We start from the raw sequence: 25,522 nt of genomic DNA, 5'->3' as shown, positions 1-25,522 counted from the left end.
CAAGCCGCGCTCTGATTGGCTCCCGCCCCGCGTCATTCCCGGCCGCCTTTGGAACAACAACTTTATTAGCTCCTGCCGCTATGCTCAGAAGCGGTAAGGAGGAGAGCAGAGGGGACTTGGCCTGACGGATTGCCAAGGACTGACCCTGCTAAGCGGGGAATCGCCTTAACCAGACGAGAAGGTGCAGAGACAAGAATAAAGACGGGGACAACTCAGACGACTGGGGAAGGAGTGAGACGAGAAAGCAAGGCCTTTAAGCCGGGCGGGACTTAGGGTGGAGGGGGAGGGGTGGGGTGGGGAGCGAAGCCGGAAGCCGGGAACTACAAGTCCCAGAAGGCGTAGCGGCTAAGTCCTGGATGCCGTGGCGTGAAGCTTGATGGGACTGGTGGTTTTGCGAAGGACTTAACCTAGAGGTTTGCGAGGTTGGACATTCTGAGACCCGCGGCGCCCGGAGCGGGAGACATGGAACTGGAGCAGAGAGAGGGGTGAGTGGTTTGGGGGAAAACTACCACTCCCAAAAGGCATTGCGGCTGCATCACGTACAGCCGCCTGCCCTTCTACTTGAGGGCGGATGGGGATTGTAGTGCATGCAACTGCTTTCGTTTAGCTCTCTTAGGGACCAGGGTCTGTAGTCGGGCATCCTGGGGGAGAAAGCTACGGGTTTGGAGTTCTGGATCTGAGAGATGACGAGGCTGGAGGCCCGGACTCCCGGGTCTGAGTGAGGCGATGGGGGCTTGAACTCCCTGGGATCCACGGGGAACAAGTCTGGAAGTCTGGACTCCCGGGTCTGATGGAGAAGGGACTGGGGGTCTGGACTTCTGGTCTGAGGGAGGAGGGGCGGGGGTCTGGACTCCTGGGTCTGAGGGAGGAGGGGCGGGGGTCTGGACTCCTGGGTCAGAGGGAGGAGGGGCTGGGGGTCCTGACTCCTGGGTCTGATGGAGGAGGGGCTGGGGGCCTGGACTCCTGGTCTGAGGGAGGAGGGGCTGGGGGTCCTGACTCCTGGTCTGAGGGAGGAGGGGGGGGTCTGGACTCCTGGGTCTGAGGGAGGAGGGGCTGGGGGTTCTGATTCCTGGGTCTGATGGAGGAGAGGGCTGGGGCCCTGGACTCCTGGTCTGAGGGACCTCGGAGGGGCTAGGGGTCTGGACTCCTGGTCTGAGGGAGGAGGGGCTGGGGGTCCTGACTCCTGGGTCTGATGGAGGAGGGGCTGGGGGCCTGGACTCCTGGTCTGAGGGAGGAGGGGCTGGGGGTCCTGACTCCTGGTCTGAGGGAGGAGGGGGGGGGTCTGGACTCCTGGGTCTGAGGGAGGAGGGGCTGGGGGTTCTGACTCCTGGGTCTGATGGAGGAGAGGGCTGGGGCCCTGGACTCCTGGTCTGAGGGACCTCGGAGGGGCTAGGGGTCTGGACTCCTGGTCTGAGGGAGGAGGGGCTGGGGGTCCTGACTCCTGGGTCTGATGGAGGAGGGGCTGGGGGCCTGGACTCCTGGGTCTGAGGGAGGAGGGACTGGGGTCTGGACTCCTGGGTCTGAGGGAGGAGGCTGGGGGCGTGGACTCCTGGGTCTGAGGGAGGAGGGTTTGGGGGCCTGGACCCTGGTCTGAGGGAGGAGGGGCTGGGGGCCTGGACTCCTGGGTCTGAGGGAGGAGGGGCTGGGGGCCTGGACTCCTGGGTCTGAGGGAGGAGGGGCTGTGGGCCTGGACCCCTGGTCTGAGGGAGGAGGGGCTGGGGGCCTGGACTCCTGGGTCTGAGGGAGGAGGGACTGGGGTCTGGACTCCAGGGTCTGAGGGAGGAGGGTTTGGGGGCCTGGACCCCTGGGTCTGAGGGAGGAGGGGCTGGGGGCCTGGACTCCTGGGTCTGAGGGGCTGGACTCCCGGGTCTGATGGAGGATGGAGCTGGAGGCCGAGGGTTCAGGGTCCCTGAACCCCCTGACCTTACAGGACCATGGCAGCTGTGGGCTTTGAAGAGTTCTCAGCGCCGCCAGGCTCGGAGTTGGCACTGCCTCCGCTGTTCGGTGGTCACATCTTGGAGAGCGAGCTGGAGACGGAAGTGGAGTTCGTCTCTGGAGGTCTGGGTGGCTCGGGGCTCCGGGAGCGAGATGAAGAAGAGGAGGCCGCCCGCGGCCAGCGGCGGCGCCAGCGGGAACTAAATCGTAGGAAGTACCAGGCGCTAGGGCGGCGCTGCCGGGAGATCGAGCAGGTAGGTGAGTGCGGATTCCCCCGTTTTGGGGCCCCCTGGCCAAAATTACCCATTTCCGGTCTCTGCCTGTCCACGTGCCAGCCTTCTTTACCTAGCTGAGTGAATCTTTCACTCGTTTATTCGCTACCTGTTATGTGTCAGGCACCGTGTAAGGCTCCTGCAGAGCCGTGTGCTCTATGAGCGGCCCTGACGAGCCAGATCGGCTCACTGATGTTTGTAGGTGCCCTTCATGTTCCGCACTGATCAGGCTTCTCAAGGCTCCCATACCCCTCACATCAGGCCCTCACGTCCTGTTCACTCTGCCGCTTGGGTCTCCCTTGGATCCTTCTGCTCTCCATCCCCATGGCTCCCGCCCCAGACGTGGTTTCTGTGAGCTGCATCACTGCATTGGCTTCCTGGGTGAGAATGAGGAGCGTGCAGTTGGCAGGGACCAGATCTTGAAAGGCCAGGAACAGCAGGGCATGAAGTTTGGGTTTAGTTTTGTTGTTTAAGTGAGGGGGAGCTGTTGGAAGGTTTCAGATGGGGGAGGGCCAGGGTCAGGGCTGGGTATTTGGAAGACTGAGCTTGGTTGTATTAGTCTCTTAGGCCTGCTGTAAGCGAGGACCACAAACTGGGCACTAAGTAACAGAAATGTACTGTTACAGCTCTGTAGGCCGCAGGTGCAAGATCAGGCTGTCAGCAGGTGTCAGCAGGGCTGGTTCCTTCTGACGGCCGGGGGTAGGGGTGGGGGTGTGGAGAAAAATCTGCTACCTGCGTCTCTCCTTGCATCGGGTGGTTGCTGGTATTCATCAGTGTTCCCCGACTGGTGGATCTCTGCCTTCACCGTCATGTGGCGTTCTCCCTGGGTGTGCCTGTCTGTGCCCCAATTTCCTCCTTGTCTGAGGACACGGGCCCACTCACTGACCTCATTTCACTTGATTACCCCTGTGAAGACCCTATGTGCAAAGAAGGTCCGTTCTGAGGTACTGGGAGTTAGGACTCCATGCCTTTTGGGGGGACACCGTCCAACCCCTAACGGTGGTGTTGGGGCGTTGGGGACAATGGGAGGCTGGTGTCGTGGTCTGAGTTGGAGCAGGGGTCAGGAGACAGCAGGTGAAGAACAAGGACGGACGTTCAAGCCCTCTTCGGATATGAGGAGCGCATCAGGCTGCCTGGAGCAAGACAGATGTTTGCTTTGACAGATGTCGGAGAGGGCCACGTGGGAAGTGGGAGCAGGGAGAGTGCTTGGAGCAGGTCAGCTCCGTGTATTAAAATGTACTCCCCAGCAGCTGCACCACCTGTGGCCAGCTGCTCCCAGGCAGCCAGTGACAGCTGGAACGTTCGCAGGATGCTGTCTGCCGCGTGGTCTTATATACGGATACGTGCACGGGTGTAATAGACAGTAGAGAGACAAATCAGATGTGATCCACACAAACCAGATGCTCTGCGTCTTGTACTAGGTGACCGTTGGCTCCACCCCGTCCTAAGCTCACCCCGACCTACTTCCTTCCTCAACCACCCCTCTTATCTCTTGTCCCCTAGAGACTCCTCACGTGAATTCCACGATAGCAGTAATATTTCATCCCCGGCATCCTGTATTCACTGGGCTTCCCAGTACACGGGCGGTGACATCAGAGCAACCGTGATCATGTGGGAGCACCCACTGTGTGCCAGGCCTGCCCTGGGCTTTACACACAGGACATCTCAGGACGCCCTGCTGCCTCTACCCACCCCCGACTCCCTCAAATGGCAGCAGGGACCCCAAGCCCCGTTTGACACATGGATACCAGGGTCCAAAGAGACTACATCATTTGCTCAAATAGAGCTGGTATTTGAGTTTCTGTTTATTCCACCCCATCAGGAATAGGTGGTGGTGTTATTCCTGTTTTACAAACGCAGGCTCAGAGAGGTTCTAGGTGACTCGCCCAAGGTCACACAGCTGAAGGGGGCACGCTGGGGTTTGAACCCAGGTCTTTCTGACCTGGGGCAGTACCTGCTCATTCATGACTCGGCCCACACACCTCTCTGCTGGACCTAAAGTAGCCACCGCCTGCCTAATCTCCAGCAAGTGGGCCTGCGCGGTGTCCCCCCAGCACTTTACATGGCAGGAAGTCACGCATTCAGCAAATACTGATGGAGCACCGCCCCCGCACCCCTTCGCCAGGTTCTGCTCAAGGCATGGGGACCCAGGCACAATCTGTGTCCTTTGGAGCTTATGGTCTGGTAGGGGAGACAGCGAGCAGGAGAAGTGGATAGGCTAGAAGGTGATGGGGAGTGTTATAAGGGAAACTGAGGCAGAGAGGAGTGGCTGGGTGCACAGGGGGCACGGGAGGGGGTGTTGCAGTGTGGCAGGAGGTCAGGGTGGACTCCCTGAGCAGGTAAGCTCTGAGGTCAGACTTGAGGGCGGGAGCACTGCAGGCGTGTGGGAAGGCCCCCAGGACAAGAGGAGGCCAGCTGGGGTGCGGCGGATGCGAGGGAGAGGAGCAGGAGGCGCCCGAGTAGGGAAGGAGTGGGTGCAGTAGGCCCGGGGGATGTGGTTGGCGCCCTGGGTCCCCGCCGGGGCTCCATTCACCATGCATGGAGTAAGTGAGTAGAGTCCAGGTGACCTGTGCCTTCTCCTGCCTCCCTGCAGGTGAATGAGCGGGTCCTGAACAGGCTCCATCAGGTGCAAAGGATAACACGGAGACTTCAGCAGGAGCGGAGGTAACCCCTTGCATGTCCCCCTGGGCCCTGGGCCTCTGCTCCCAGCTGCTGTTTCCACCACCTCTCGTGCTTCTTGGCTGCTTCCTGTCCACCCAGGCCTTGCGGGAAAGGCTGAGCAAGGGTGGGGAGGCAGGTGCGCTCCCTTTGAATGGGACGCACAGCAAAATAGCAGCTCAGAATGTGGAGTCACACGCTTGGTTTCAAGCAGTTTTGCTGTGTGACTCTCAGCAGGCGGCATCCCTCTCTGAGCCCATTTCCCGGCTCACTGAGGTGGCTAAAATCTTGTGGCTGCTGAGGATTGAACAGGAGCTCATGGGATGAGCCCAGCCCAGAGCCTCCCGCCACGCGCTGTGTCCCTGTGTCTGTGGAATGCGCTGTGACCTGGCCAGTCCTCAGCCCTGCACTCACCTGACCCACGGGACGCACCTGCCCTCAAGCACCTCCTTGGCGTCCAGGGCCCTCACTCACCTGCTTTCCCTGCCTCCTGGCCATTCCTCGCCCCAGTACCCTAGGGCTTGGCCCTGGGTGCCCCCATGTCCACACCTCCACTCTCCAGCACGGTAGCCGCAGGTGGCGATTTAACCCAAGACTTCGTTAAAATTGAAATTTAACATTAATCACAATAAATTTTAATTCACGGAAGTGAAATAGAAAATTCAGTTCCTCAGTTGCACTGGCCTCCATTCACGTGCTCGGCAGCCACCAGTGGTGATTTTTACCCAAACCAACTAAAATGAAATTAAAACTTCCATTCCTCAGTGGCGCTCACCGCACAGTCACTCAGCACAGGTGGCAACTGACCTCGAAACCAAAATGACCTCAAAAAGTCAGTTCCTCTGTGGCTGTCGCCATGTGGCAGGGGCTCCACGACAGCCACAGGTGGCCAGGACAGGACGTTTCTGTCCTCACAGAGGATTCTGTGTCCAGAACGTCACAGCACCATGGTCCTTTGAATCCTGTCTGCAGCTCTTTGAACTCTGTCCCCTTTGTCAGCCGCCTGCTGGACTGTGACTTCTGGTCACGTCACACGCAGGCAAAGCTAACCCTGACCTCGCCCCCTGCCCCTGGTCCGCTCCCCGTCAGAGAATGAACCCTCCCAGCGGCTTCTCTCTCTCTCACCTCCTCGCCTGATGCACCCTCAGAACAGACCCAGGAGGCCAGCACCCCGGGCCAAGGGACTCGGCTCCTTGCCCAACGCCTGCCATGCTCGCCCTGGCCTCCCTGACCCTCCCGAGGCTCCTGCCACAACACTCGGGGTGACTCTTTTTTCCTGGCTGTACCATTAGCCAAGATTCTCTCTCACAGTAAAACCAAGAGAGTTTGTGAAAGGGAAGACTGGCCTTTCTGGTTAAAACGTTGAAAGTTCGGGAAGGGACCTGCATGTGCTAAGCTTCCCTTAACCATACAAATCAGGGTGATTGTTTTTTGAACGGTCTAGCTGGAGCTCAGCCCCGTGCTTCTCAGAGCGTGGCCCCTGGACCAGGAGTCTTGGTACCACCTGCGAACTTGCCAGAAATTCGGGGGGTGGCCAGGAGGTCTTCTAAAATGTAAGACATGCCACTGTGTAAGAACAGTATGGCACTTCCCCCAAGTTTAAAAACAATTACCATATGATCTAGCAACTCCATTTGTAGGTATATCCCCCAGAAGAGTTGAAAGCAGGGCCACTGACGGAGACGTGCCCGCCCATGATCATAACCGTATTCTGCACAGCAGCCCAAACATGGAAGCATCCGAGCATCTGTCTGCGGATGGATGAACACGGTGTGGTCCACACATAGGAGGACCATCCAGTCTTAAAAAGGATGGTACACCATGAATGGTGAAGACATTGTGCTAAGTAAGCCAGTCACAGAAGGACAAATCCTGTGTGACTCCACTCATGTGAGGACTTAAGTTCACAGAGACGGAGAGGAGAGTGGCGGTTGCTAGGGGCAGGGGAGTGGGGGGTCGTTTCATGGGGCCGTTTTACTTGGGGAAGATGCAGAGAGTCCTGGAGACAGACGGTGGTGATTGTTGCACAGCAGTGTGAATGGGCTTAATGCCACTGAGATGGACACTTAAAATGGTTAAATTGGCAAATGGTATGTTATGTGTATCTCATCACAAATTTTTAAAAATTCTTTTTTCAAAAGTAAAAAAAGATAAAAGGTCAGACAAATCAAGTCACTTTGCTCCAAACCCCACGGGGCCCCACCAGAGTCAGAGCCAGAATTATCCCACAACAGCCAACAGGGCCCTGTGTCCGAGGGCCCATCACACTTTGCTCTACACCAAGAACACAGCACACATGCTGCTCCTGCCCCAGGGCCTTTACACTGGCTGTCCCTTCTTACGGATATGTTTTTCTGCCACTCCTTCACCTTCTCAGTGAGGCATCCCCCACCATCTTTTGAGGTCCCAGCGCGTCCTCCTTCCTACTTTCCAGCTTATTCTGTTTTGTTGATTTGCTGATTGTCCCCCAAGGTCAGTAGGCTCAGGGGTTTTTGTGTGGTTCCCTGATGTATCGCTAGCACTGAGAACGCGCGGTGCAGAGCAGGTGCACACACACACCTGGAAGGAGACTGCACGTAAAGCGCTCCGCCCAGGTGCTGGCTGCCAGGTAGCATTCAGAGCTAGAAAAACCCCAAGGTTCTTAGAAGCAGGGACTGGGGGAGGCAGAGAAGGTAGCACCTGCAGGAGTGCTCTGCACCCATCTTTGTCTTGCCCTCCGGCTGTGGATGAGGACACCGGCTGACTCCAGGACGTACGCCGAGCACTAGGAGCTGCCCCTGCTAGCTGCAGTTTCACCCCCACAGCAATGCGCCCGGTCAGTGTTGTCCTGTCCTGTCAACAGAGCAGGAAACAGGTGCAGAGAGGTCCCCTTGTCTGGCCCAGGGTCCCACCGGCTGCTCAAGTACTTGGCACCCAGGGCTCAGACTTGGGAGCTCCGAATCTTCTGGGTCTATGGGTCCAGGGCCACCTTGGCTTCAGAGCTGGGGCTGGGCTGTGGGGTATACCTTCCCCCACCACCAGACGCTGAGGTTGTGCCCCCGGTGGGCTCTCTCTCGACACAGGTTCCTCATGAGAGTGCTGGACACTTACGGTGACGATTACCGCACCAGCCAGCTCACCATCGTCCTGGAGGTGAGCACGGCCTCCTGGGGGGCTGGGGCTGGGGGGGTTGGGGGGCTGGGCACCAGGACAGAGTCTTCCCCTGCTGCCCCTTCTCCCCCCAGGACGAGGGCAGCCAGGGCACAGATGCTCCCACCCCCGGCAACGCCGAGAACGAGCCTCCAGAGAAAGAGGGGCTGTCCCCGCCCCGAAGGATGCCTGCACCCCCAGAGCCCAGCAGCCCGACCCCAGCTGAAGGGCCCAGCGGACGCAAGAGGCGGCGAGCACCCCGGGACGGACGCCGAGCGGGAGCTGTGCTGACTCCAGAGCTGGCCCCGGTGCAGGTGGGACCAGGGCTCCTGGGTCTGGCAACAGTGCTGTGGGGGCTCGCAGGCTCAGGGCTGGGGACGGCGCTGGGGACCGCTGGAGAAAGTTGGTGGGGCTGGAAGGGCTGGTGGGTAGGGAAGGAGAAAAAGCCGGAAAAAGCCAGGTGAGGGCTTGGGTGGAAAAGGAGAGAGACTTGGAGGAGGCTAGGGGGAGAAGGTTGGAGCAGAGGGGGGAGGGAGGGTCAGAGACCACGGGGGGGGGGGGGGGAGGGAAGGCGGGAGTGTTGGGGTTTTCGCCCAGGTGCACAGAGGAAGCTGTCTGAGGAGCCAGAACTGAGGCCGGTGGGCCTGCTCACGCCGGCTCCTTCTCTCCCCCAGATTAAGGTCGAGGAAGACTTTGGCTTTGAAGCAGATGAGGCCCTGGACTCCAGTTGGGTTTCTCGGGGGCCAGACAGACTGCTGCCCTACCCCACCCTAGCCAGCCCCCCCTTTGACTGACCCCCACCCCCAATAAACTGACCCCCAGAAACGCCTTGGCCACTGTCTACTGTTTCCACCTCTGATCACACACAAGCTCAGGTTCTGGGGTCACTCTTCGCATTTTATTGGCTCAGGGGAGGGGCCTCCTCCATGTCACCGGGGGTGCTCACAAGTTCTTCAGCCACTCCAAGCTTGGGCCCTGGGGGTCCTGGGGGTGGCTGGGCACGTCGGGCATGTTCCCATCATCTCGGAGGGGCACTGTGGGGCAGGAGGGTGGGCCACTGAGACCAGCAGATCTTGGGAGGTCCATAAAGTCTAGTTTGTCAGTTCATATTCAAAGAGGGAAGGGGGACCCCAGGGGAGAGGTGAGAGAGGGGACACAGAGAGAACCAGGGAGATAGAGACCTAAGAGGCACGGAAAAGCACAGAGACAGAATGATAAAAATCCAGAAAGGAATACAAATCTGGAACAACAAACTCAAAAGTGCAAAAACAGGAAATGAGTTTTAGGGCACACGGATTAGATCTCAGAAGAAAAACTAAAGTCCAGCCCAGGCTGCAGATTCTGACCCCTGCAGGGGAAAGACCTGCCCTCAGGCGATCATTCCTTCCCCAGCACAGGGAGGTTACCCCCGCCCCCACTCCTGCTTGGGGCCAACCCTTTAGCTCCCACTCACCTGGATAGTTGTAGGGCGTGGCCTGGTTGATCATGGTGGCGTATTTGGTGAAGGGGCTGAGGGTGGGCAGAATTAGAGCTGTGGAGAGACAGGGGTGAGGCCCGTAGGAAGGTGGCTTTCAGGTCGGGGTGGGAGGGGAAGGCAGAAGCTGAACTCTGGCAAACTACGAGTCAAGTACATGGCAGGAGGGGAGCAGGGAGGTCCTACACCTCCAGGAGACCCCCTTGGCATTCTGGGATCCCCATTTATCAGCAGAAAGAGAGGGGGTGGGAGCCAGCAATTCAAGGAAACATGGGACCTGGAGGGCAGAGAGGAGGGAAGACATGGGGGTGGTCATGGAGTGAGTACATGAGTGTAGAAGTGGTCAGGGAGTACAGGGTGGTGGCGAGCGAGTGCAGTGTCTTGGGAATCTTCCAGAGGAATAATGAACTGTTACAAACTGAGGAAAGCGGGGGGGGGGGGGGGGGGGGAGGTTGTAAAAGGATTAGTTGCCCAGAAATTACAGTCCACCCAGGGTGGGAGCCAGGAGTCTGGGGGGCAGGGGTAGGGGGTAAAAGCAATGTTCTAGGCCAGCACTGTCTGATAGAAATACATGAGCCACGTATTTGGTTTTACACTTCTAACAACCACATTAAAAATAAAGTTAAAAGATACAAATGAATTGTTAAAATTATTTAACCTGGTGTCTTGGAAACATCATTTCAACATATAATCAACACAAAAGGAGCGGAGAATGACTTGTCATACTCTCTGCAATCCGGTGTGTGCTTTACATTAGAGCAAAAAGTGTACCAGCTCAATTCATGCGAGCTCCGTTTCAGGCGCTCAGTGGCCAGTGTGGCCCCTGGCTGCCCTAAGGGACAACTGCTCTAGAACCTCACCCGCGGCGTGTGGCCTACAGACCAGCAGTACTGACAAGATCCGGGGACCCGGGAGATCTGCCCCATCCCAGACCTATACAATGGCAGTCTGCATCTTAACAAGACCTCCCGCACATTAAAGTGGGAGCAGCCCTGTTCTAGAACAGAGGCCGTCAACAGAACCCCTGAGGGATTTTCACAGGCTAGCATGCCCCAGCCCCACCTCCACCCCACTCAGCTCCACACTGAACGTGGGGGTGGGGGTGGGGCGGCCGAGGGTAAAAAGTGGGTAGGATTCGGACATTTTTGTTGCTCAGGTGTTTTTAATGCACAGCCTGGGCTGAGGACCTCTCCTCTGGGGGACCGTGGACCTCCTGGGTAGGTGTGTACGGGGTGGGAAGAAGGGGGCTCATGAAGGGGTCATAATATTGGGGATGGGGTGGGCAAGGGGTCGTCGTGGGGGTGCCGACACAGGAGGGGACCACAGAGCGTTGAGGGGTACTGGAGCGCTCGTGGGGAGCGACGGGATCTTGGGGGAGAGTGGGGGTGATGCACGCTCACGCACCGAGGCCCCCGATGGTGAAGGACGCAACCAGCACCGGCTCCTTGGCCCAGGCATCCTTGAGGAAGGTGGCGAGTCCTGGAGGGGCGGGTGAGGAGGGTCATTCCTGCAGGGGACGCCCCCGGTGACCTCTAACCCTCTCGCGCCGCCCCCGCCCTGGAGGAGCCCTCCCCTCTCGTGACCTCGGCGTCCCCCTCCGGCCCGGACCCCTCCGCCTCCACGGAGACTCCGCCGTGCCTCAGCCCCGGCACCACCGGACCCCTCGCGCGCCCTTATCGCCCTCACTTACTCCCGGCCATCTTGGTCGCAGCGGAGGCGGTGGCTGCGGCAAGCACGCGGAGCACTCTGGGAGTTGTGGTCCCCGCGCCGGAGTCTCCGCTCTCTGAGTCTGCGCGTGCGCCCTGGCACGGCACTGCGGTCCAGGGCGGGGACGAGGACGCGGAGCGCTCTAGGAGTTGTGGTCTCCGCACGCGAGCCTCAGCCGTCTGAGTCCGCGCGTGCGTACTGGCGCAGAACAGCTGTTTTTGAAGCGGCCGTGAAAACGCAGGCGGCGCTGCAGAATTAAGTGCAAACCGGTTTCTTCACCTAGCAGTCAAAGCCTGAGGCGTACTCCCAGTCTTCCAGCTGCGACCCAACCAAGGCGGAATGCAGCAGTCTTCGTGTTAGAGTTTACTCATGAAAGCCCGTTTTACAGATGGAGAAACGGAGGCTGGGAGAGAACAAATGACAGCTATCATTTGAGGTCGCAGCTCAAAATCAGTTCGTCCTGGAAGCTTTAACTCTCGTCCCAGAAGGGTTAGGTGTCTTCTGTGGATCCTCTCAGTGCCATATGTGACCTCTAGGATAGATTTTTTTTTTTTTTTAACTCACCTGGTCGGCCTCTGTCTTTACATCAGACTGGGAGCTGCTCTAGGGCAGTAATGGGGTCTGAGTCCTCTCTGTGCCCCCAGAATAGCGCAGCACAGGGTCTGGCACATAATAGGTGCTAGTTTTTATTTTTTTTAATTGGTGAACGCAACTGGTTATGACTGCCCCTTCTCCCAGGTTTTTCCACAGCACCATGGGGCTGTGACACAGTCACGCAGAGGCCCCCACTTCCCTCCTCCCTTCCTTAAACAGAGCTCTGGCTCTGGCTCTCTGACATTGCATTTCCTGAGAGGTGAGAGGGCACAGCTGAACCCTGGCTCCTGCTTCCGCTCCAGCCAAGATCTGCCCGCCATGGCTCTGGTGCTGATCCTCCAGCTGCTGACCCTCTGTGAGCCACCCCCACCCTCTTCTCCCTGGGTCCCAGGCTGGTTGGGGTGCAGAGACACAGGCTCTGGGGACCTGGACACCCTGAGTAGGGAGGGGGAAAGGAAGAAGGCTAATGAGTCTCCCTGAGGGCAGGTGCAGGATGGTCAGGCAGCACTAGCTGAGTGTTCAGAATTCTAGACCAGAATAAGGGGACAGAATTAGATCCTTGGATCCTAACACAGAAGGACACGTGGGTCCTGAATTCCTGTTCCTGGACAAGGAGAGAGTGGGGGCAGGATTCTCTGGGTCTTGAGGCAGGAAGGTGTGGAGGACCTGAACTCCTGGGGATAGCAAGTGTAGAGTCCTAGATTCTGATGTGGGAAAAGGATGAAGCCAGAACACCTGGGTCTCTGGAAAGGAGGGAGCTGGGGATCCAGACTCCTGACCCCCGGGGAGGAGGCATTGTGGGCTCAGATTATTGTCTCCTGGAAAAGGTGGAGTCCAAGGGTCTGATCACTGGGTGCAGAGGAAAGAGGGGGTTGGGGCCAGACTTGTGAAGTAGGTGAGGATTAAGAGCCCTGAGTTATGGCTACTGAGAGAGGACATATGGGTGAGATTCCTGTTTCTCAGAGGAAGGATTTAGATGTCTGAGTTTGCAGTGAGGTAGGACTGGGAGAAGCCTAGGGCTTTGAAAAGACTTAGCTCCTCCACCTTCTACAGGGCCTCTGTGTCATGCAGACCTCTCTTCAACTGGTGAGTAATATCTCCCATCCGTTCACCTATAAACTGCTGACAACCCATTTCCAACTATTCAGATTTTATTTTGGTGCTCAAACTCATTCCAGATTTCCAAATTTCCCTCCCTCTCCTCCCTTTTTTCATCTTTTCTGTCCCTCCCTCCTTCCTTTCTTTCCTTCACATCTTACTCCCTTTAGTGACCAGTGTAGGTGAGTGGTGAAGACCATGAACTTTGGAGCTAAAGAGACCTAAGCTGGAACCCCACTTTCACCATATTATTCATTTACAACTTTGAACAAAACGCTGCTTGCTACTCAGTTTCCTTCTCTGTGAAATGGGCTGTTGTGAGGATTTAATAAAATCATCCCTGGCTGGCTCAGTTGGTAGAGCATGCAACTGTTGATCTTGGGGTTGTGACTTTGAGCTCCATGTTGGGTGTAGAGATTACTTTAAAAAATAAGATAAAAGTATTTTTTAAAAAATGAATTAAAAAATCACGTGTAAAACCCTTGACTCAAAGCTTGGCATAGTGCAGGGCTCAAGAAATAGGACCTCAGGCAATGCCAAATTAACTCCCCCATTTGGAAGCCCATTTCCCCAAGAGTAGGATCCTCCACCCTGAGACAGCCTTGAGTTTCTTTCCAGGTTTTCCAGTTGGTGAGATCTCTTTCTCTCAGACCCCTCAGATCCCTCATGATACTACAACTTCAAATAAGAATCGCCCGGGGCGCCTGGGTGGCTCAGTTGGTTAAGAATCGCCCGGAAAACCACTGATACCTTAGCTATCAATTTATTTTAAATTATTATTTTTAAATGATAAAGCTAACATATATTCATGGTTTAAAAAATGATTCCCAAAGGACACATAACCTCCCTCTTTCCCTTCCTCATCTTCCTTAAGTAAGCTCTGAATCCTTACAAAAAGTTTCCATGCATTCAGACACATACATGTATTTATATACTTCTTTGTTGTCTTGCCAAGGCAAAATTGATATTTCATGACTCACACTGTTCTGCATCTTACATTTTTTCACTTTACAATCTCTCTTGGAGGTGTTTCCATATTATTATAACGAACTCTACATTTTTTTAACTGCTATTTAACATTTGCCATTGTATGGTTGGATTCTAGTTTGTTTGGCCCTCTTGATGTATATTTAGGTTGTTTCCAGCGTCCTCCCCCAGCCCCACCCTAATCAATGCTTCAGTGAGTACTCCAATGTGAGCTTTTTGTGCCCATGTATGTACCGTTGTCTAGGGTGAAACTGTGGAATTATTAGGGCATGCCCTTTGTGTAGTTTGATAGAAAGGGATGAACTGCCTTCTCAAAAGGTGCACTCAAGTGTATCTAACTACCTGTTTCACCATATCTTCACCCAAACAGAATATAAACCATTGTTTTAATTTTTGACAACCTGATAGGCAAAAAAATCTTACTGTTGTTTTCATTTTTTTTTTTTAATGATTACCAGTAACGTTAAGCAACTTACCCCCTCCCCATGTGTTTTCATCCATTGGACTTCCTCTTCTGTGCACTACCTGATTCATATGTCTTGTCCAGTTTTCAACTGGGCTGGGTTTAGGATTTCTTTCTATACTCCTAATCTGTGTGATTAATGAATAAGTCCTTTCTGCCAGTGCTATAGCTTTTTTCTAGCTCCTTCTGTCTATTCTCATACACAACTTTAAAATCTTGCAGTCATCAGATTAGTTAACCTTGTCTCTTCTGAATTTTTTGTTTTACCTTTTAAGATAGCTTTCTCTACCCCCAAGACAAATATACTTTCCTATATTTTCTTCTAATACTTTTACAGTAGAACAAAACAAAATAAAACAATGTAGGTCTTTAATTAACCTGGAATTGGTTTTGGGGCATTTGGTCTGGAATTTGGTCTGAGGTTTTTTGTTTTTTGTTTTTTTTACCCAAATCAATAGCAAGTTCTGGCAACCACTGAAATATGTTGACTTTGTTACAAATAGTCTGAAGAGCAATTTAAAATTACAGATTTCTGGGACCCAATCCCTTGACGTTATGTTTAAAAACCACGGAGTAAAGCTCAGGAGTTGCTCTGCTACTCTAATTTGCAACTAGTCTTGACAATCTTTGACTGGGGTCCGGCATCTCCCCTATTTTACAAGCAGGAAACTAAGGATGAGAAAGAGGCAGGGACTGCCCCAGGTGATTCTCTCCCCACCCCATCTCAGGCTCCCAGGAATCCCAGGGCCCCAACAACCCTGTTTTTTCAGTCCCCCCAGCCTTGTACCCCAAGCCATGGCTGGGGGCTCAGCCTGCTGCAGTTGTAACCCCTGGGGCCAATGTGACTTTGAGGTGCCGGGCACCTCAACCTGCCTGGAGGTTTGCAATCTTCAAGTCTGGAGAGATCACCCCTGTGCTGTATCGGGATGTGTCCATGGAGCTGGCAGAGTTCTTCCTAGAGGGGGTGACCCCAGCCCAAGGGGGCAGTTACCACTGCTGCTACCGGAATCCAGGCTGGAATCTGGGTGTCTGGTCCCACCCCAGTGATACGCTGGAACTGCTGGTGACAGGTGAGGTCCTGGGGCGGGGGGGGGAGGGGGGGGAGAAGGGACTTTGGGGTGTGATGAGGGAGAGAGAAGGAGGGACAGAGAAATACAGGGAGAGAGATACTGAAAGAGACATAGAGAGACAGGCTTGTACAATGACCCAGAGCAAAAAGAGCTACATGGGGAGAGAAAGAGAACCAGAGAAACTGAGGTGATTCTTAACCAGGGACGATTGTGCCCCCCAGGTGAACTTTCTGGTAATATCTGGGGACATTTTTGGTTGTCACTACTACCAGAGATGCTGCAAAACATCCGGCAATGCACAGGACAGCCCCCATCCTCACCCCATACAACAAAGAATTGTCCAGATTTATCCAAAATGTCACCAGTGAGGTTAGGAAACCTTGGGAGAAACCCAGAAACACCAGATGAAACAATTCCGGAGACGCTGCCTCCGAGATCCAGGGTAGTGAAACGCACAGGACAGGGAGATTAAAACAGGGACGCGGAAAGAGAATTTTAGTGAGGCTCAGGCCAAGAGAGAAAAGGGGACGTCCAGGGGGAGAGAGGCAGAGACACAGAGAAAGGTGCACTTGGGGACGAAGACATAGGCGGAGCCAGGCACAAGGATGCAAAGGGCACAGAGACCGACACGGAGGCAGAGAAACTGTGGGAGACACTGGCAGAGATAGAGAGAGACAGCGGGGGGGGGGGGCGGGGGGAGAGAAGTGCAGAGAGAAGTGGAGGCTGGGGGGCCAGTGGACCGGGGAGAGGGAGTGAGGGCGGGAGGGGGGGAGAGGGAGGTGGGGGAGGTGGAGGGGGGGAGAGGGAGGGGTGGAGGGGGAGGGGGGAGAGGGAGGGGTGGAGGGGGAGGGGGGGCAGGAGGGAAGAGGGGCGAAGGTCCGGGGGCGCAAGGCCGCGCCAGCGCTCGTCCCGGTCCGTGTTCCTCGCAGACCAGCTGCCGCCCCCGTCGCTGGTGGCACTGCCCGGGCCGGTGGTGGCGCCCAACGCCAACGTGAGCCTGCGCTGCGCCGGCCGCCTGCGGGGCATGAGCTTCGCGCTGTACCGCGTGGGCGTGGCGGCCCCGCTGCAGTACCGCGACTCGACCGAGCCCTGGGCCGACTTCCCGCTGCCCGGCGCCAGCGCTCCCGGCACCTACAGCTGCTACTACCACACGCCGTCCTCCCCGTACGTGCTGTCGCTGCGCAGCGAGCCGCTGGTCATCAGCGCCGACGGTGAGGGCGACGCGCCCGCCCAGCCCCTGCTCCCCAGCCCGGGGGTCCGGGCCCCAGCCTCTCCCTGCCCCCCAGCCCGGGGGTCCACGCCCCCAGTTCCTCCCTGCTCCCCAGCCCGGGGTCCGGGCCCCAGCCTCTCCCTGCTCCCCATCCTGGGGGTCCGCACCCCCAGTTCCTCCCTGCTCCCCAGCCTGGGGGTCCGTGCCCCCAGTTCCTCCCTGCTCCCCAGCCTGGAGATCCAGGTCCCCAGCCTCTCCCTGCTCTCCAACCCGGAACCCCTGGTTCCTCCCTGCTCCCCAACCTGGGGATCCAGGCCCCAGCCTCTCCCTGCTCCCCAGTCTGGGGGTCTGGGCCCCCAAGCCCTCCGTGCTCCCCCTCCCAGGGGTCCACGCCTGGATTCCTCCCTGCTCCCCAATCTAGGGGTCCGGACTCTACCCCTTCTTACCCAAATCCAGGAGTCCAGGACCCCTGCTCCCATCGACCCACCACAACTTTGAGACTGGGAGCTGTGTCCCCAGTCTCACCCTGGAGGTTCGAGACCCAGAGAGCAGGCCCAGACTGTGGGTTCCGGAGCTGAAGGCCTCTCTCCCTTGCTGTCCTGCAGGCTCAGGCTCGTTGGACTACATGCAGGGCAACCTCGTCCGCCTGGGGCTGGCCGGCCTGGTGCTCATCTCCCTGGGCACACTGGTTGTTTTTGACTGGCGCAGCCAGAGTTCTGCCTGAGGCAGTGTCAGGCCCTGAGCCCCAGAGGACTGGATACAGATGCCTCGCAGTGTGAGAAGACTTCCCAGAGACAGGGAGAAGAAACAGGGATTACTGGCGTTGGACTGGCCCTTCCAGGAGCCCCACAGTCCCCCTGGCGGAGCCCAGCTTCTGGGTCATAATAAGCTTCGTACTGTGTGCTCTAGCTCCCTTCTGGGTCATTCCTCTACTAGATCAGTGGAAGCCTCTATCGGTGGTCAAGGCTTCCTAGTCACGAGGCCTGGGTTCGATTCCCAGTGCCGCTGCTCATTCACTGGGTTATTAGCAAAGAGACCTTTCCCAAGTCTCAATTGCCTTGAATGTAAAATGGGCTGACTGATAATACCCACTTCATAATCTTGTAGGATTAAGTGGGCAATACACACGAAACCCTTAAAAGTGACTGGCCCATAGTAAATGCTCAATAAATATTAGCTATCCTATAACTGCGGTTTCTACCAGATGCTCAGGGCCAGAATGTAGTTCCCCCCCTCCCCTATTGCTCATGCTCCAGCTGAACTTTTAAGCAATTCACCGCCATTTCCTTCATGCCATTGTCCTTGGTCGACAAGCAAACCTCTTCCAAACCCCTCCTCAGACTTTCTGACCTTGGTAGACCAAGATCAGATCAAGGAGAACTTCTTCCCTATTTAAAGCTTCATTTGTGTGCAGTGCAGGCTGTTTTCTTGAACCATCATTATGATTAAGTGGAGTCCTTTGCCAAGGCAACAGCGAGGGCAGTGTGTGGAGTCGAGCACTGACCTGGACATTTATACACGGCACCTGGCCTGCTTCCCACGGGGTCTTGGCTGACTTCACAGTTGTAAAGCTAATGCAAACCATTCCCCAGTGCAGCCCGTTTGCTCTCGCTTCTTGCCTCTCTTTCTGGAAGGCCTGACTACATTCAGTTTCTCCTGAGTTTAGTAATTTTACTTCTATTTGAATCTTGGTAACCCGGATGCCTTTATCATCCTCATACACACATTTTTCTGTCTCTAAGCACTTCTTACGGCATAACACTTGTGTTCCCTTCTTGCTTTATGCCTAATTTTGATGGAGCGCACATCCTCTTCTATTGTTACTAAATTTTCCACCTTGCCCTTCTCCTCTTCCCACTTTATGAAGGAGAGGATGCCTTCCATTTTTTGGACAACCCCAGCTCCATCGCCCACTAGGGGGATAGCCTTGAGCAATTTACAGACCCTCCTGAATTTTTATCCCTGAAAGAGGAAACTAAAAATATCTACCATGTTGGTTTGAGATAATCAAACAAGATACCTTGTCCCCAGCATGTGGGGAGATCATAAAAGCTCAGATCAGCAGTTTTAATCTATCCCACCCCCCCTTTTGGGGAGACAGATTAGGAAGCAAAGCTTACATCACAGCCCTGTACACACATCCATTTACATCTATAAACTAGAATTCAAGTTCTATGAAGCAATATTCACTTCTACTATTTTATTATAATCTATTTTATGTAAAAATGCTGACTATGACTCCTTTCATTGATGGAACAACTCCCTAACACCCACAGTGGGACATGATTTGAGGAAATTGAGCAATATTTGTTGGTGTTCCTTGGTTACAAAAACTGATCTCTGGACTCGTATAAAGACTGGGAAATTCAAAATATGGATAAACAGCATAAAACAATGCTACTTCAACACCCAGTTCTCCTAGTGGTTGAGATTTGGGTACTGCAATTAAGCAGATCTGAAATCTGAAGTCAAGTTAGCCACCTGAGTTCACTGACTTGCTGAAGAGATTGGAGGAGAGACTCCAAGCAGGACTTTCTGGGTTTGTACTTAGTACCAATGCAGGACCCCTGTGGAGCATATCCTGGGCAATCTCCCCGTGAACTGGATGTGGATGTGGGAAATCAAGGGAGAAGCAGGGATCTAGATTCACAGGAGGGAACCAGACCTGGATGGGGCTGCAAAGTCATCAAATCCAGTCTTCTCATTTTACAGATGGGAAAATGGTGGAATGGAGGGGTGGCATGAAGCTCCCCCCTAGTCATACGAGAAATCAGTGGCACATCAGGGAGGCTCCCCATGAATTTGTACTTCAACTCGGCCACATCTACTCATTCACTGGTTCCTTTACTAGTCAACCACTCATCCCACTCATTGTCACCCATCTATTTGTTCACTGGTTCTCACCCTTCTTTCTAGCCGTCCATCCATCCCCTTTCCTCTTGCTCTTATTTGAATATGTACCCTTCCTTTTGCCCTTACCCATCATTAATTCATTCTTACATCCATTCATCCATTCCTCCCTTTATTAATCAATTTATTAATCTACTCACCTATTTATTGTACTTATTCAGTATCTATCAACCAACCTTTGCATTTATTTATCCAGCAAGCCTGAAGATCTCTTCTTCCTAAAGTAGGGAGAGGGGGAGGGGGAGTTGGAAAATTTAATAATGATAGAAGAGGATGTGTGCTCCACCAAAATTAGGCATAAATCAGGAAAGGAACACATGAGTGTTGAGTGGTGAGAAGTGCTCTGAGATGGAAAATGTGTGTATGAAGATGAGAAAGGAATCAAGTTTAGCCAGACGAAAAAAAAATTATTGAAAGATAATGTTAGTAATAGAATATTATTGTTTTTATTTTTAAAGATTATTTATTTAAAGATTTTATTTGTTTGAGAGAGAGGGAGAGGGAGCATGCACAAGCGGGGGGAGCAGCAGAGGGAGAGGGAGAAGCAGACTCCCTGCTGAACAAGGAGCCTGATGCGGGGCTCGATCCCAGGACCCTGGGATCATGAGCTGAGCTGAAGGCAGATGCTTCACCAACTGAGCCACTCAGGCACCCCTATTTATTTATTTTAGAGAGGGAGAGCACATGAGACCACGGCGAGGGGCAGAGGAAGAGGGAGGGAGAATCCTCAAGCAGAATCCCCACTGGGTGTGGGGAATGACTTGGGGCTTCATCCCAGGACCCTGAGATCATTACCTGAGCAGAAACCAAGAGTCAGCTGCCCAATTTGCTGAGCCACCCAGGTGCCCCCCGTCACTTCCACTTTTGAATGAGGAAGAGAAAGGGGAATATTATCACATTTAACTATTGCAAAGCAATTTACCGTTCTTGAGGCAGTGGTTCCTTTTTTGCAAATTTAAGATTTATTTATTTTAGAGAGGGGGAGGGGCAGAGAGAGGGGGAGAGAATCTCAAGCAGACTCCCTGTTGAGTGCAGAGACCCCGATATGGGGCGTGATCCCACGACCCTGAGATCACAACCTGAGCTGAAACCAAGAGTCGGGTGCTTAACTGCACCACCCAGGTGCCCCAAGGCCGTGGTTACTTTTTTTTTTTTTAAGATTTTATTTATTTGAGAGAGAGAGACACAGCGAGAGAGGGAACACAAGCAGGGGGAGTGGGAGAGGGAGAAGCAGGCTTCCCGCCGAGCAGGGAGCCCGATGCGGGGCTCGATCCCAGCACCCTGGGATCATGACCTGAGCCGAAGGCAGACACATGACGACTGAGCCACCCAGGTGCCCCTGCCGTGGTTACTTTTATTTGTCACCCACAAATGCTCAGCACTTCCAGGGTGTTCATAAGGAGATTGTGACAGATCTGCTACCAGCTCCTCCTTCTACTCGCTCGCCTGGTCCACTGCGCTCATCCTTCTGGTTTCAGATTGGATGCTGTTTCCACTACAAACTGCTTCCTGGCCCGTCCGTGTTCCCGTAGCGTCTTGCCATACCTGAATTGAATATTTACACTGTATTTGGATTTTCTCTCTCCCACACTAGACCACAAGCTCCTCCCAAGAGGGACCAGGTTGTTGCATCTCTGTGTGTCTGGGGCCTGACATAGGTCTGAGGAAACACGCACAGTGTGGCTCAGTGAGCTCAGCACGCTGCAGATGATCTAAGTGAGCTCCATACTTTTGCCCTTGTGCAGTGGGCAGAATGATGCCCCCCCCATGTGTGATGTCCCGATTCCTGGAACCTGTGAAAATGTTGTACATGGCCAAAGGGACTTCCCAGATGTGATTAAATTTAGCATCATGAGGTTGGGGGGGGGTTATCCTGGATTATTTAGGTGGGTTCCATGAAGTCACAAGGATTGTGTATGTATACACATACATCTTATGTATAAGAGGAAAGAGGTCGGGGTCAGAGAAGGGAATGTAGACATGGAAGCAGAGGTCAGTGTGATGCGGGGTCACGAGCCAAGGAACACAGCCTCCCCTAAAGCTGGAAAAGTTGAGAAATTGGATTCTCCCCTAGAGCCTCCAGAAGGAATGCAGCCTCTCAACCCATGTTGGACTTCTGACCTCCAGAACAGAAAGATAAATTTATGGTTAGACCACTAGTTTGTAACAATTTGTCACGATAGCAATAGCAAAACTAATACTGTTAGCTTCAATAGAACCTCTTTCCTCTTCCCACAAACCCAGGCATGTTCACCCTTAGGATTTCCATTTCTGTCCCCAACCCTGCTTGCCCCAAGTTCCCATTTATCTACTTGGCACACATTTATTCAATGCCCACCACATGTGGGACACTGTGCTGGGTGCTGGGGACAAGCAGGGAATGCCAGCAGGCATAAACCCTGCTCTCATGAAGCTCACGGAGAAAAGCATTAACCAAACTGCTACACAGTGTATTGATTAGGGAGCACTTTAAGCTGCTGTAACAAACAGATCCCCTCTAAGGAGAAAAAAACTATATAATTTTATTTCTCGGGGTGCCTGGGTGGCTCAGTTGGTTAAGCATCTGCCTTTGGCTCAGGTCATGATCCCAGGGTTCTGGGATCGAGCCCCACATGGGGCTCCCTGCTCTGTTAGGGGCCTGCTTCTCCCTCTCCCACTCCCCTGGCTTGTGTTCCCTCTCTTGCTGTCTCTCTGTCAAATAAATAAATAAATCTTTAAAAAAAATGTTATTTCTCTCTCACTTAACAGTATATAGTTGAAACAGTCTAGGGCCATTTATCAACAGCTTTGCTTTTGTCAACATGTGGCTTTCCTGTGTGGTTCTGAGTCAGCATGAAAGGAGGAAGAGTGAGAGAGAGAGAGAGAGAAAGAGATCACACAATCATTTTTAAAGAGTAGGACTCAGGATTTGGAAATGTCTCTTCTGCTCTCATCCCATTGGCCAGAACTCCGTTCCATCGCCAGGTCTAGCTGTAAAAGTGGCTGGGCTCTAATGTGTGCCCTTCTAAAAATGAGGGAGGGGGGGTTCTATTACTTAAAGGAGAAGGGAAACTTGGATGCTAGGAAACCATGAACCATCTCCATCGGTACAACTATAGTAAAAAATGAGAGTTTTGAAAGCCTATAATCGAGGATTTGATCTAGTCTTGGAGATCTCTGATGGCTTTGCTTAAGTGCAGAGGTGAGATCTGAAAATTGAGCAGACTTTTAACTAGGTGAAGGTGCTGGAAGGGTGTTCTAAGCAAAGGGATAGCATGCGCAAAGCCCCCCCCCCCCCCCCCCCCGGCCCCCGACGGAGGAAGCCAGGAGACAGTGGTTGAGAGACGGGCTAAATTGTGTGCTACTGCCACCTAGTGGTCACACCTTTCCCCTTGAAGTCCCTGAATTCCCGCAGAGGTGCGTCACAGGACGGTAGCCATGCTCCTCTATTCCGGCTGGGCACTGAGTTGTGAATGGCAGTGACCAGTGTCACTTCCAAGTTGGAGCGTTTACCTGTAAGAACTCCCTCCTCACCTAGACACAGTGTTCCATTGGTCTGGGCGCCTGAGGGACAAGGATGAACCGGGCCGCCTGCCAGTGGTTTCTACTATAGTCCCCCTGCCCCACCTGGCTCCAGGCACTCCTCCTAGGAGCCCATCAATATGACCATCTTTTTGTCCACCTGTCTCGGTCAACTCAGGCTTTTTAAAAATGCCATACACTGGGGGGCTTGAACAACAGAAACTTACTTCTCAAAATTCTGGAGGCTGGGATGTCCGAGATCAGAGGGCTAGCATGGGTCTTGTGAAAGCCCTCTCCCTGGCTTGCAGGTGGCCTCTTGTATCCTCACAAGGCAGGGGGAGAGAGAGAGGGAGGGTGGCGAGGGAGGGAGAGAAAGAGACCTAAGGTTTCTCTCATGTCTCTTCTTATAAGGGCACTAATCCCAACCACATGGTCTCCACCCTCATAATGTCACCTAAACCTAATCACCTCTCAAAGGTCCCACCTCCTAATACCAGCACATTGGGGGTTAGGGACTTCAGCATAAGAATTTTGGGGAGACACAGACATTCAGCCGATAACAGCATCCTTTCTGGAGATCTTGTATCCACTGCGTATTTTTAAAGAATTATGAAAAGTTCACTCTAATTTAAGGGGGTGGGGAGGTTCTGCTATGGCATCCTGGAAACCCTTCACATGTCCACATAGACACTTGAACTGCAGCTAATCTGACTCTGGGCACAATGCCTTATGATCCTCCTGGAACATGAGAAGATGAGAGGCTTGTGAGAAGCTTCTGTGAGACCAACTCCCACTCAACTTATTCCGCCCCCGCCCCCCGGCCCCGGGAGACTTTAGCCAGACAGCTTCTCGTTGCTTCTCAGGTTCTGATGAGGTGTGGCACTTTCTACCCTGTTCCCCGCAGACTGGAGCTGCAGAATATAAAAACGCTTAGCTGCGGTCTAAATTTGGCTCTTGCGATTCTGTAGAAAGACATGTGGCCTTTGTTTCTGGTTCCTGGCACAGAGCTCCTAAAACCCTTATTTCCTTAGTGACAAGGGTGATAGGAGCATCTTTTCTTCTAAGGAGGCCACTCTTGGTGAGCCTCTAGGTAGCTTCAGGATGGGGGCTGGTCATCAGAAAGACCAGCCGTGCGACCAGAAGCTTGAAACCTTCAGTACTACTCCCATCTCTGATGAGAGGGGAAGAGGCTGGACATTGAGTGATTAACTCAATGGCCAATAATTTAATCAATCTTGTCTCTTTCATGGAATAATGTAATGTAATAAAGATTATTTAAGAAATCTGGTTAGGGGCACCTGGGTGGCTCAGTTGGTTACGCATCTGACTCTTGATCTCAGCTTAGGTCTTGATCTCAGGGTTGTGAGGTCAAGCCCTGCATTGGGCTCCATGTGGGCATGGAGCCTACTTAAAACAAATCAACTCCGGAAAACAGTATGGAGGTTCCTCAAAAAGTTGAAAATAGAGCTACCCTATGACCCAGCAATTGCACTACTGGTTATTCACCCCAAAGATACAAATGTAGTGATCCAAAGGGGCACACACACCCCAATGTTTACAGCAATGTCCACAATAGCCAAACTATGGAAAGAACCTAGATGTCCATCAACAGATGAATGGATAAAGAAGATGTGATACACACACACACACACACACACACACACACACACACACACACTGGAATATTATGCAGCCATCAAAAATTGAAATCTTGCCATTTGCAAGGACATGGATAGAACTAGAGGGTATTATGCTAAGCAAAATAAGTCAATCAGAGAAAGACAAGTATCATATGATCTCACTGATATGAGGAATTTGAGAAACAAGATGGAGGATCATAGGGGAAGGGAGGAAAAAATGAAACAAGATGAAAACAGAGAGGGAGACAAAGCATAAGAGACTCTTAATCTCAGGCAACAAACTGAGGGTTGCTGGAGTGGAGGGGGAGGGATGGGGTGGCTGGGTGATGGACATTGGGGAGGGTATGTGCTATGGTGAGCACTGTGAATTGTGTAAGACTGATGAATTGCAGACGTGTACCCCTGAAACAACACATTATATGTTAATAAAAAAATTTTTAAAAAATCAATCTGGCTAAAGTGTGGAGGTGAAAGCTTTGCCAAAAGTATCAATTTTGTTTTCTGATGCAACTAGGAGAATTACATAAATATTCACTCATGACTTTTACTAAATTGTTGTCTACTCCATTGAAATAAATCTACACACAGAAGTGTTATTTAAACAAGAGTCTTATAAGAATCTCAAGACTTTAAAAATCATTGCCACATCTTTTGAAAATCATCTTCAAAGAAATGCCTGTAATTATAATTCATTTCTCTCCTTGATAATTCATTCCCTTGTTGATTTTTCTGTATTACTAAATGGAAAGACAAGTAAGCCCTGTCAAGACAATAGTCTCAGGGGCATGTTGCTCTTCTTCCAAATGAATAGTGGAAAAGATCATAAAAACCTATGATGTGCTTGGTTTCTTATTTTAACAAAGAGATTGAGAAT

At 53.2% G+C, this 25,522-nt stretch overlaps 3 protein-coding genes across 4 annotated transcripts; 2 read left to right on the top strand and 1 right to left on the bottom strand.

Annotated features, from left to right (window-relative positions):
• The first annotated feature begins 300 nt into the window (after nt 1-300).
• Nucleotides 301-8,822, top strand: TFPT (TCF3 fusion partner). 2 transcript variants are annotated; one of them, XM_028094696.2, is made up of 6 exons: nt 301-485; nt 1,931-2,189; nt 4,801-4,871; nt 7,928-7,997; nt 8,090-8,308; nt 8,669-8,822. In XM_028094696.2, the coding sequence occupies exons 1-6, from the start codon at nt 463-465 to the stop codon at nt 8,786-8,788; spliced, it is 762 nt and encodes a 253-aa protein (XP_027950497.1). In that variant the 5' UTR covers nt 301-462; the 3' UTR covers nt 8,789-8,822. The 2 variants fall into 2 exon arrangements, with proteins under 2 accessions (XP_027950497.1, XP_027950500.1); XM_028094699.2 differs by lacking the exon at nt 301-485 and adding an exon at nt 561-785.
• A 48-nt stretch (nt 8,823-8,870) lies between these two features.
• Nucleotides 8,871-11,368, bottom strand: NDUFA3 (NADH:ubiquinone oxidoreductase subunit A3). Its single transcript, XM_028094700.2, has 4 exons — nt 11,159-11,368; nt 10,873-10,947; nt 9,448-9,525; nt 8,871-9,028 (listed from the first exon to the last, which is right to left on the bottom strand). The coding sequence occupies exons 1-4, from the start codon at nt 11,166-11,168 to the stop codon at nt 8,937-8,939; spliced, it is 255 nt and encodes an 84-aa protein (XP_027950501.1). The 5' UTR covers nt 11,169-11,368; the 3' UTR covers nt 8,871-8,936.
• A 628-nt stretch (nt 11,369-11,996) lies between these two features.
• On the top strand, nt 11,997-19,003 carry OSCAR (osteoclast associated Ig-like receptor). The gene is made up of 5 exons (XM_088027889.1): nt 11,997-12,124; nt 12,823-12,855; nt 15,046-15,387; nt 16,317-16,598; nt 17,203-19,003. Exons 1-5 carry the CDS (start codon nt 12,088-12,090, stop codon nt 17,319-17,321), a joined length of 813 nt encoding a protein of 270 aa, XP_087884015.1. The 5' UTR covers nt 11,997-12,087; the 3' UTR covers nt 17,322-19,003.
• The last annotated feature ends 6,519 nt before the right edge of the window (nt 19,004-25,522 follow it).

The sequence above is a fragment of the Eumetopias jubatus genome, unplaced genomic scaffold (assembly GCF_037043125.1).
Source record: "Eumetopias jubatus isolate StellerSeaLion01/CBP00866 unplaced genomic scaffold, mEumJub1_p1.0 scaffold_10, whole genome shotgun sequence".
Taxonomy (NCBI): domain Eukaryota; kingdom Metazoa; phylum Chordata; class Mammalia; order Carnivora; family Otariidae; genus Eumetopias; species Eumetopias jubatus.
This window is presented reverse-complemented; position numbering and strand designations above follow the sequence as displayed.